Source organism: Strongylocentrotus purpuratus, unplaced genomic scaffold (genome assembly GCF_000002235.5).
Source record: "Strongylocentrotus purpuratus isolate Spur 01 unplaced genomic scaffold, Spur_5.0 spur5_scaffold_20, whole genome shotgun sequence".
Taxonomy (NCBI): Eukaryota; Metazoa; Echinodermata; class Echinoidea; order Camarodonta; family Strongylocentrotidae; genus Strongylocentrotus; species Strongylocentrotus purpuratus.
Window position 1 is genome coordinate 30937042 of NW_022145606.1, and position 12206 is coordinate 30949247.

The 12206-nt window shown below is 36.7% G+C and overlaps 1 protein-coding gene across 1 annotated transcript; it reads right to left on the minus strand.

The window, feature by feature from the left end:
- Nucleotides 1-869: 869 nt before the first annotated feature.
- spec2d (protein) lies at nucleotides 870-11927 on the minus strand. Its single transcript, NM_214605.2, has 6 exons — nucleotides 11771-11927; nucleotides 6882-6918; nucleotides 5688-5822; nucleotides 4348-4450; nucleotides 3136-3251; nucleotides 870-2385 (listed from the first exon to the last, which is right to left on the minus strand). The coding sequence occupies exons 1-6, from the start codon at nucleotides 11771-11773 to the stop codon at nucleotides 2354-2356; spliced, it is 426 nt and encodes a 141-aa protein (NP_999770.2). The 5' UTR covers nucleotides 11774-11927; the 3' UTR covers nucleotides 870-2353.
- Between the last annotated feature and the right edge of the window lie 279 nt (nucleotides 11928-12206).

The following is a 12206-nucleotide window of genomic DNA, read 5'->3' on the forward strand; positions in this document are numbered from 1 at the left end:
TCATCTCTTCCCCTTCTCCTCTTTCTCATTCTCATCTCTTCTCTTTCTTCTCTCTCTCTCTCATTCTGAATTCTCCCTTTATTGTATGGTGTGATTGTGGGTGTGTGCATATACGTTGGTGATACCTGCTGATAGTTAATGGTTGGTCTCTTCCCCCCCCCCCCCCCTGATTTTGTCTTCTTCTAAATATACGTATAATTATACGCCTAGTAATTTTTATTTATTTCGCTTTTTAATTTGATATTGTGTTTACCTTGTTAGGGGCCTCATGTACAAGCACAACATTTCTTCTTAGAGGTACTGGCCTATTATTTATTCTGTTTTTATGACTTGAAATGATTTTTATGATGCCAAATAAACTGAATTGAATTGGACTGAGTTATGATTAAAAGTAAATTAATTTGATAATTATGTTCTTCAATAAGACCGCCATGTAGATTCATTTCCCACCAATATGTATTCATTTCCACGAGAGTCAGCAAAGTTGCCTCATTTGTCCCATAACATATGTGTAACTATATATCCCTCTACTGAATGTCTAATGCAAACAAGTATAATCATGATAATGGATAACTTTATCTGCCGTTGTGCCCATCGTTATCACCAGGGGCAATGAAGGGACTCTGAAGGAGATCCCCATTCAGCCGTAGGATTACCGTTCATCCTGATTCCATCTACAATGGATATTAGATAATTATGTAAATGTTTATATTACATTTCTAATAATATATCACAATGCTTGAATCGCGAACCATGAGGTGGACAGTCATAATCATCATCATCATCATCGTCATTATTATCATTATCATCAACATCATCATCATCATTATCTTTGTCATCACCATTTTGTAAACGAAGCGAGTAACGTTTTTGATTTTCTTTTTTAAAATACATGATTCATTCTTTACAGCAAATAAATTCCATGAATTAAGGGTATTCATTTCTAAAAACTACTAGAACATTATTTTCAAATACAACATACAAACTGGGTTGTATTAATACCAGAGTATTATTTAGCAGAGTTTTATTTAGTGAACATTGCATGGTTATACATTGCACCAAACTAAATATGCAATTGTTTACATATACCCATTTTCTCCACTTCACTGTAAGTGATATCGCCATATAATAATAATGATTATTATTATTTTTTTGTTACTAAGGGTAGCAACATAAGTATTAATACTGCTGTTCCCGCGGGCCCTGCAATTAACATTACCCCTTCAATTTTATTTGCGAGGTACCCATTTACACCTGGGTGGAGAGTGGCAAATGTTGGATTAATGCATTTTTTCAAAGGACGTTGGTGCCGGACTCTCAAGCCTTGGATTGGTTCGGTTTGGTTTGGTTTGGTTTGGTTTGGTTTCATCATCGTATAAACAAACATAATACATACACATGAACATAAAAAAATAAATTAAAATTACTTGAAAATAATACGGATGAATAGCTCTATTCCTAAATCTTCCTAGATGTCCAGACTGAGAGGGGTATTTTGGGTCATAATATTCTATCCTATTAATTTTATCTTTGAATGTATTCTCGGAAGCGTTATGTAATATCTGTTTAAACATTGCGATGTGCTTCAAGTAAAATGAAAGTATTTCAGCCCTCGTGCTGCCGTTTCCAGTATGCTCAATAAACCATTAAGTTTAACTCAATAATAATAATAATATTCCGCTTTTATATAGCGCTTAACACAAATGTCTCTATATAAGCGCTTTACAGATAATACTATTACCCTAGTCATTGGATTTAATACTTTCCCGCACACACTGTGTACGCAATCTCCACTCCATGGGGAGCATTCAATGAGTCAATTGAATGACCTACGACACCTCCACATAAAATATCATTTAATTAATTTAAGATAAGTGCTTTTACCGCCTATCAAGAATTAAGAAAGTTAAAACTTCTCTTCTCCCTTGTGTACCATGTCACTTTTCGGACATGGATGTTCTTTGGTGTTAGGCCATGTAACTCCATGGTTAGATCTACTTCCTAACCACAGTCAAGACGACTATAAAAAAACGAATGAATAAAATCATGATGTCAAAGGTATCATATAATGAAATACTAATAGTTGGCTTTCAGAAGAAGAAAAAACGCAACATTTATTCTTGGAAGGAGTACACTAACATTTGAAAGGCACCCTGGGTATTATGACAAAAATGTAAAGAAATAAAGTGAATGGAATTTCGAACAAAATTACCGGAACATAATGAAATCTGATACGAGACGATTGTATCACCCTTTCCCGAAGAGTCCTCAAGAAGAATAAAAGGGACAAGTTGTCGCTGCTGAAGTAGAGGATAGCGGTCATCATCTTCACCGAGTACAATCCATCATCATCCTAACAAAAATTCATCATCATCTTAACGAATTCTGAATGGTAGACAAGGAGAAATAATATGCAGTGAATGAAAAGAAATAAGGAAATTCCAAACGTTGTCTCACCTGCGTCTCACGATGCGAATGATAACACATGACACATAACCTCATCATCGAAGTGTTATTCAATCATTATTGTGTGTACAGTGCTTTTCATGAAAAATTGAACTTTTAAAATCTGACCTCAGTCAGTTTGACCCATTTTAGAACTTGATCTGCCCTCTTCAAGAGATGTACCTGGGGTTTGAATTTAGCGATCCTACCTCGTAGCTATAACAAATTATTGCGAATACAGCATGAGTGTTGACGACAACAACACGAACGATTACAACAACGACGACAACTATACACCGACGCCGGATATAGTGACGCCTATGTCTCGCTCCGTGTCGCAGGCGAGACAAAAATGACGCCGAATGAGAACTACTATAAGTTTTTTGATAATTATAGGTAAAAGTCGACTACTGGTCATACTGTGAAAATAAATGTTTGGGACCAATTATGGAAGTTTCATATAAGAATCGGGGTATACCATCAGATGGCTGTGAGGTTTTGAAATTGGGGAAAGGAACGAGACAAGAAGACTCCAGGACCCCCTCCCATATCCTTCCTCTGAGCAGCAGCCTTTCAAATTCATATTTCATTTTATGAGTAAGATCGGTGCCCCTCCCCATATCATTGCAGTTCCCCCTTAAATGGGTTGATTACACTATGCCACTGACATCATCTATTCAATGCACTCACCTTCTAAGCTGCATTTACCGTCATTAGTAAAATCGGCTTTCTCGATCATTTCCTTGATTTTATCCTCCGTTATCTGTCGATCAAAGCTTAACATCGCTTGACGCACCTCGTCAGCACTACAAGCAAATAATTAACAAATAACATTTATTTGAATACACTTTCTACACATTTGGATTATGCCATTGTAGTCATTGACTAAAATCATCGAATACTCTTTTATAATGTAATGAATAATGATCCAGTATTGAGGTGCTAAATCTGATCTTGACTATACCATATAGAAAATAAAATGTTGGTAATAGTATTGATCTTCTCTTGTACAAGCATAACAAGCACAATAATCATTCCCCTCCCTCGGATGGGGATGATTATTGGTTATTGTTTATTGATTATTGTGTCCGAGGGACAATCAAGTCCCGGTCAAAGACTACAAACGCAAAAATATCCAGACAACTAACGTGTAATACAAATTTACGGATACCCGGATAATTGTCATCCCTAAAACAACTTTTCTGTTGGCACAATCCGAATGAGGTATATATAGGGTATATTCACCCAGGTGGTAGATCGTAGTGTTCCTTGGAGCTATAATTGTCTGGTATATAGTTTTAGAGAGAGAGAGAGAAAGAAAGAGAGAGAGAGAGAGAAAGAGAGAGAGAGAGAGAGAGAGAGAGGGGGTGAGAGGGGAGGAGGGTGGGAGCGGGAGAGGCATCTTCAGGGTTTGGGTATCCTAGCAAGAAATATTGATTATTGTCTACATTTCTCCAATATCGGAAATTTTGACGGACAATACATTGGATTTGTTTTCTTCTTGAAATTTACCCGATAAGTATATTGACATCCTCATGAAAGACTGGGCAAGCATCCCGGGGGTCTCAGTCAAATACTGTAAGCATTCAATGTCCAACTACACTCTAAAAACTGAAATGTTAAATCACCACTCTTTCAAAATGGTAGATTAACACTTTGAACATAATGGATCCAACACTATAAAGGTTGAATCTAGCAGGTTAATAGAAACAATCTGACATTTTGAAAGAGTGGTCACTCCTCGGCCCTTTTAAATTGACATTTAACATTTCAGTTTTTAGAGTGTACCCATCACTGTTCAACTACACTATCACTGTCTAGCCACCATGTCACTGTCCAACTACCCTATCACTGTTCAACTACCCTATCACTGTCCAACTTCCCTATCACTGTTCAACTCACCTGAGAAGTTTATCCTTGTCATCCTTGTCCATGGCTTTGAAAACTTTGCGGCATTTCTTATCTAGTATCATCGCCAAAAACTGAGGAAATGTAGTAGTTCCCTCTAGTCGAATGAAGGAAAAAAAGGGTTTCTTATTTCCCACACAAAAGCCCTTTTCGAATTGTGATTCATCTTGCATTCTTACGTCTCGATTTCAATGCACGAAGATTAGATCCGATAATTCACTTAAATAAATGCCTAATGAGTGGAGACATCTTGAGGTGATACAAAGTAAGCACTATCATGTAAACTTTGTTGAAATGAAGAGAGAGAGCAATCTATGAGCTCTTTTCGTTAACAAAATGAAAATGATTTGAGTGTTAATGAATTGTGTACAGTAAAAACAATAATGATCAATACAAGTATTGAAACAAAAACACGAGGGTTCCAGTTTAAACTTCTGCCTAATATTCTTATTATTAAAGGCTTTTCAAAAATGCAAACAAAGCCTCCTCCATAATATGTTCGTTTTGCTGCAAACATTCAGAAACTTTAGAACATGCAAATTGGCAATGTAGGTATTACAGACGTTTTGGAATTAAACAAATGTTTTGTTTTCTATGTTTTTCTAATTTTTTCCTGGATGAAAAAACACAGTCATTAAATTATATTTAGAAAAACACCCACACAGTATAATAATTAATCACATTTTAATAATAGAAAAACGATGTATTTACATGTGCATAATCAAGAAATACAAGCCAAGCATTGATTGTCTTAAAATGATGCTTTCTAATTCGTATAAAGAAGAACAATGTATTGCAAATCGAAAAGGCAAGCTCTCCTTTCAACATAGAAAATAGAACTGTGTACTACCACTTTAAAACAAAATTAGTTTCACCGTTCACTGTAATTATTTTGGACCTGATGACTTATTTATTATACTTCATAAACAGATGTTCAAGCAAGCTATTGACTTATATATATTTGACATCAATTATGCACAAGATTTAAAGCATTCGTCCAAGGAATATGTTTTGTAAATTGAAAAAGTATCTATAAAACATCTTTGATTTTTTTTTTTAAATCACAGATATCCCTTTTTCAGTCAAATGTCTGGCTATGCTTTCTGTCGTGTGACGAACTCTAACAAGGAATGAACAGCCAACACTCCAATTGACTTTTTAAATCACAGAATTCATTGTTAACATGTTAAACTTCTTTTACGGATTTTTGCAACCCATGTTAAATAAAATGATTTATTCTTCAATTCATAGATTATTAAACTTCTATTTACGTGTTGTGGTCAATTTCATAATCTCTTTCGTTGTCATTTCATAAGTCTTCACCATAAACTTACTACGATCACGTCTAGAATTTTCAAGCTCAGCCGCAGTAAGGACATGACCCACTGATTTCATCGCATTTCCCAAGAACATAGTAGGGAAGTTGCCATCGCTATTCCTGTCAAAGGCATCGAATTTTGTCTTGTATTCTAGAAAAAGGTAATGGAAAAAATAAAGTGGAGATATGGTGTCAGTAAGAGAGGGGAGGAATGAAGCAGGAGATTTTTGTAGGCAACATCGAGTAATGTTCATACATATACATATTATATATATGATATATCAACTAGCAAAGGACTGGAAATTGCTAATAAAAAGCACAGTCGTTCCTCTTGAAGCAAATACTTCTAAATGACTGGAAATTATTAGATTGAATAAGAATTTGTTTTTCATCATTAACGTTATTTTGCTTGATTTCTTCAATATTGCAATCTTCAAATGAGTTAGTTTACAGATAGCACATGGTACAAATGACCCCAAATATCCACAGATCTTTTACACATGGAGAAGTTCCATTTTGAGCATATTAGAATAATAACTGCCAAAGTCCTAGATGTGCCTCATGAATACTTTTTGTTTGCCCTCTTGAAAAGAATACTTCCACCTGCGTATCATAGAATGTACCGTTGGTACATAAATGAATAATGTTACATAACTTTCATGAGCACATATCCAGTATTCGTCTCTATGGGTTTTACCTTTTTGGTATAAATGACCTTTATCTGCCCATGCGCAGATTGTATCTGTAAACTCCCTCATTGCAAGCAGATGTGATGTCTCAATGGTAGAGCGTTGGGTCTCGCAGCGGGGAGATCACGTGATCGAAACCAAGTATGTGCGCTAGTGCCTTTTAGTAAGGCATTAATCCTCATTACCAAGTCCCTTGGAGAGGATTGGAAGCCGTCGGTCCACTGGTTGCTTACTTACAAGCACACACACATGCTTTCTTAGCAGTCAGGTAAACCAAACAAACTAACCAACCAGCCAACCAACCAATATCCTCTAACGTTAACGTTAAGTTTTGTTTATCTTAGAAGACCAGCTGTTATTTTCACATCTTTAATGATCTTATTTTCTTTTGATGATCTCCGAGAGCTAACATTTTACTGTAATACTAGTATTATGTTTGACATTGTTTTATAATACCCTCTTGTTATAGATTTGGTCACCCACTTTAAATATTGAAACATTCGTGCTTTTGTTTTTCGTACCTTTTATTTGATCTTCGGAAAACAATAAGTTAGCTGCCTGTAATGAAAGAAAAAAAAAACGAAATTAACAGAACATTGTTAGCAATGATGAATCCAGATTGTGAAATTTCGTATTTTGCTTCAGTGACTTGTTAAACACCAACAAAAAGGAGCACTTTCTGGAGAGAAATGAACGAGTTAAAATGTGAGTGAGCGAGCTTTGGGTGTACTTGAAGAAAAAGTTGATCTTAGTCGCATACAATTAGGAGCATATTTTATTGTGAAAGGAAAAGGGGGCCAAAGCTAAAAGAACAATTATTAGAAAAGAAAAGGAGAACGCGTCAAGGTAAGAATCGTAATTATCAAAGGTGACAATGGGGCACTACAAGCACCTGCTAAGGGGCACTCACCAGAAATGAAGAAAGGCGGAAAGGGGCACTTTGTACAAAGTAAAAAGGGCAATTATCAAAAGGAAATTGGCACTAATTAGAAAGGATAGGGGCACGTGTCAAAATAAAAGGGGCACTTATCAAAGATGAAAAGAGGCACTTTTAACTGTCAATATGAAAGGGACTCCTCTCATATTTTAAAAGAAGCGATTAGAGGTATTTCTTGTACCTGAAAAGGGGCACTTGTGAGAATGGGCATTATGGCCCCCACCCCCCTCTTAAGATCTCGGCCATGAAGCAGCCGATCTCCGCGAAAATTTGCACGCTTGTCAAGTAAAGTGTATAGAATAATATGATAATTTTAATTTGTTGAAAAATTCACTTATATGCATTTTTATGGTAAATTATGCAAATAAAGTCATAACATCACATTTTTGCATTAAAATCATATATTATTCATATTTGAGCATTCTTTTTCACTACATTTTTTTTAGACCAATTGGAATAAAATACGACAACAAAATTCGGAAGAGCTAGCTTATTCATTATGTTATCTCTTGTTTTTATAATTTCTTATGTATTTCATTGTTTTTTTAACTTATGTATTGCATTGTTTTTGTTGTTTTATTTCATTTCTTACTACAATTTAACTATTTTTACTCCAAAAACAACCACCTAAACTTTAAACAAGACCCAATAACCAAGTTTGAGGAAAAATGACATTTCCGTATGTTTTGTACACAAATCACAAAAATGAACGATTTTCTGGCTGACATGCAAAGACAAAAGGTCACGTGACCTTGTAACTGTTGGTCCGATTTTCAATGTTTTTGTTTGAAAGATGCGCAAGACTCGAAAGAAAAAAGTCAGCGAGCGGCGGGGCGCCATCCATATGCGTTCCCGGGCAATCGGAAAAATCGTGGAGGGGGGGGGGGGGGCATAATGGCCCCCGGCCTTATTAGGGTTAAGGGAAAGGGAACTTGCTCTTATCACAAAAGAAAAGGGGCATTTATCTCTCTCTCTCTCTCTCTCTCTCTCTCTTTCTCTCCCTCTCTCTTCCTCCCGTAGATTGTTAAAAGCTAGAGAAAGATGTACTCTTAATACTTCCAGACTTAAGTCAACAAATATTCATTACAAAATAACTCGTTAAGCTTAGAGAGTAGGCTAAACCCATGCCTAACTATTATAGTATGCCCGCCGAAGCCTTTCCGCATCGCTTCCGTGATCAACTAAAGAACTTCGTTGTTCGACCCCATTAATTAAATTCGCGAAAAATAAGAGCAGTTCCCTTTAGATCCAGGACTTTAAAGGGTGACTTTGTGGTCTCATCAGGTCTGACTACTGAGGTCCCCCCCCCCCCCGTCTCCGCTTTTTTTACTTTCTTTGTACCGGCCTTCTACATTCGTAATGCCGTCTTATAATTAGGGACCTGTTGAAAGGGGAAGGTGACGCGTTCCTCTCAAAATAATTCTATCCTCCTTATTTTGCAGACCATTTAGATTTATGGGGACGGTGACGCGATGTCCTGTGACCCCTATTCATGTTACTCCTTTGGGCATATCGTTCCAATTGTATTTCTTTGTTTGTGTTTTGTCTCGTTCATTAAGCTTATACCTTTTACGAACCCTGGCGAAACCCAATTTCCAAGCATTCGCCGCTCACACTGAGCGCCAAATGTAGCGAATTGGGGGTTTCGCCAGGGTTCGTAAAAGGTCCCTAACCTTCACAAATAGTGGCTCAAAAGCAAAAAAGTTGCTAATCTTCGCAAAAACTGTCGCTTATAATTTGCTTACAGTCGCCAATAGTCGCCTACTGCCAAAATTTGCAACGTTCGTAAGCAGTCGCCGCTCAGTGAGAAAACCACTTAAGGCATTTGGGACTATGGGACTATTCAAGGCTTTAAATGCAATGATTCCTTTGTAATTATGTATATATCGTATATTCGCTTGGCGTTCGCGTACGATATGTTGTGGTCGTGGTTTTTTTACCTGACTGCTATGAAAGCATAAATGCTTGTTTAAGCAACCAGACGGTCGACGGCTTTAGGTCCTCTCCGAGGGACCTGGTAATGAGGATTAATGCCTTACAAAAGGGCACTGGCGCATCGTCTTGGTTTCGAACCCGGGGTCACCGCATTACGAGACCACTGCTCTACCGACTGAGCTATCGACCAGTTTTGGAAACGCCCCCCTCTCAAAAAATGAAATTGAAGCTCGTTTTACCAATCATGTGAAAGAAGATTTGTTGACTAATACGTGGTGATACAAATTTTGCTGGGAAACCGCCTAAACTAATTGATATATTTGGTAAATTATTATATTTATCCGGACTGGATATATATCGCGTAGTCCCATATACATCTTTCTGTGTACAGAGCTTGTAACTTTACCAAGACTGGGTCAAATTTATTATCATTTTGATGATTACAGAACCATACAGTACACACCAATACTTACTAGATGATCAACCTTTTCTGATCGATTCCACACCGTTTGTTTCACAATGCAATCGCATGATCAGAACTGGTCTATACCTTAAATCAAAGGGCATGATGCAATAAATTCTGCAACTGCGTTGTAAGATCACTTTCAGATTAGGAGAAGTTTATTCTTCAAAGAGTATTTTGAATTGAATGGAACGTTTCAACTCAGTAAGCACGACTTAGATTTGTAAAAGTTGTTTTTAAAAACAAGATTTTGGTGAAAGGCATTCAAAAACATCCTTGCATCGATTTGAATAACAATCATGTTTGTCGCATGATACTTCTTAATAACTTTGTTTTCTTTCTCGTTTGCAGGGAGAGAAGAAGCTATGTCACGTTAAAGACATCACAAATATCGGTCTATTGCGTATATACACATAAATACAGAATAATCCATGTGAATATAAGAATGTCATTTTAGAATAATTCATAAAAAAATACCTGACATTATACTATAGCATCAATACTTTGCCGGTACCACATTGTCTTTAGCCAGTATCATAATGAAGTTATCATTCTTTATCCAGTTTAGTGTAATAATTTTCGTCATATAAAGATGCGCTATTTGTTTAGTGTTGAGATGCTAGGAAATGGTTTCAAGAGTACATTACACAAACCTGAACCATTGCACAGTGATGGTGGTTCTCTCTCTCTCTCTCTCTCTCTCTCTATGCATTATCAACTACATAGAAAGCAACAACAACAAAACTTAGGGTTATCTGGGATAACCGCGTTCAGTGGCAGGGGCGATAGTGAGAGTTAAATTAAAATAGGTTTTAGCTACCGAGCGTTTGCGCGAGGCATTCAAGCAAGTCATATAAAATTGACGCTTCACCCCTACTCCCTCCCCTTGTTCTAAACTGGATAAACATCGGTCTCAGGGACTGTCGATTTTTAGAAGGAACAAATTCAACGACAACAAAAGAAAACGGGAAATTATCAGGCTTCGATCGATGGCGATATTGCAGGGACTTTCTGCAGAAAATACCGGATGGATTTAGTAAGGAAAATCCAAGCTAAATCTTACCCGATGATGGAGGGGACAAAAAGCTTTGGAACGCTCAACTTTTTAGTGAAAAACCCAAACTTGTAGTAAAGTATATGATTTATTAAAAAAACTTGAAATAAGTCGAGTAGATAGAGAAGCAATTATGCATCCACCCCGAGCCCTCCGTTCAAGCAATCAAGCAATCAATACATGATTACATGGGAGCTGATCTTTTGCAGTTGCTTGACCAAACCTTTGGAACATTCTTTCCAATTCCATACGACATGCACCCACTTCTGCAACGTTCAAATCTGTGCTGAAAAAGCACCTCTTTGGCCTCTGTTAATTAGCTTAAAATGTATTTTGTCCTTTATTCCGCTATTTGTTTTGACCATGTTAGCTACCTTTATATTACGATAGTTTAATACTTTGATATTATGATACGTTAAGATAGCCATTTTCGTAGTTATAAGATTTGTATATTCTCTTTGTTGATTTCTTTTTTTTTGGTGATTATATTTCACAAATTGTCATTCATGCTTGTACAGCGTTTTATAATAATAATAGTTTGTTCGTATGTACCCGAGCATCGGATTCAGGCTTACCCACACACATTGTATGCCCATTCTCCACTTCCTGGGGAGCATTCCAGCCAGGCGTCATTTTTACAAGCGCACACTCTTGCTAATCTAACAACATTAGCTTTCGCATCCTACATGGTACCCTTTAGCACCTGGGTGGAGAGTGGCAAATGTAGATTAATGTCTTGCAAAAGGACATAGTGCCGCGGCGGGACTTGAGCCGCGAACCTTGTGATCCACAGTCCGGTGACATATCCACTCGACCACGACACCTCTTTATACATATGTATTATTATTATTATCATATGTGAATATAATTGAACAGGGGTTTGGGAGAGAAATATACCTAAATTGAATTTTATAAACAGGTGTATAAATACCTACAAATTATTTAAGCCTTAAATTACTGTAGACGATAGCAACACATTTCAGGAAGAAAAACAAAATGAATTCGTGATCTAGCAACTTACCATCTTTAGAAATTGGGATAGATCCGGCAAAATTGAAGATAAAAAGCAAAATTTCTCTGGATCTCAGGTAGCCTACCTATACCTCTCTTATGGTTGACTTGCTTTCAAAAAGTGACAAGGGTGCAGTGATGTCAAAGAGTATTATACGGACATATAAAGCACGTGACCATATGCTGGTAATGTTGTTGTTGTTGTTGTTACTTTAGTTTTAAGACCAGTTTTATAGTCCGTAGTGAATATTTGCGCCAAAGAAAGAAATCAAGGCTATAGTATTTGCCAAGACGTTTCCTTATTATTTCTTCTTTCATTATTTTGCTATTTTAGTTTTAGTTAATAGCATAATCGTGATATCCGTTCTAATAATACAATTTGCCCCAGGACCAGTACCAGTGACAAGGAGAAAGTTGATAAAGACCAAAAGTTTGTGGGAAGTGCA

What these genes read in the sequence shown, in the direction of transcription:
- spec2d (NM_214605.2), bottom strand. An exon ending in TTCCGAAGATCAAATAAAAG is followed by an intron (nt 5,823 to 6,881) that starts GTACGAAAAACA and finishes ACCTTTTTCTAG; the next exon opens with AATACAAGACAAAATTCGAT. An exon ending in GACAAGGATAAACTTCTCAG is followed by an intron (nt 3,252 to 4,347) that starts GTGAGTTGAACA and finishes ATTTGCTTGTAG; the next exon opens with TGCTGACGAGGTGCGTCAAG.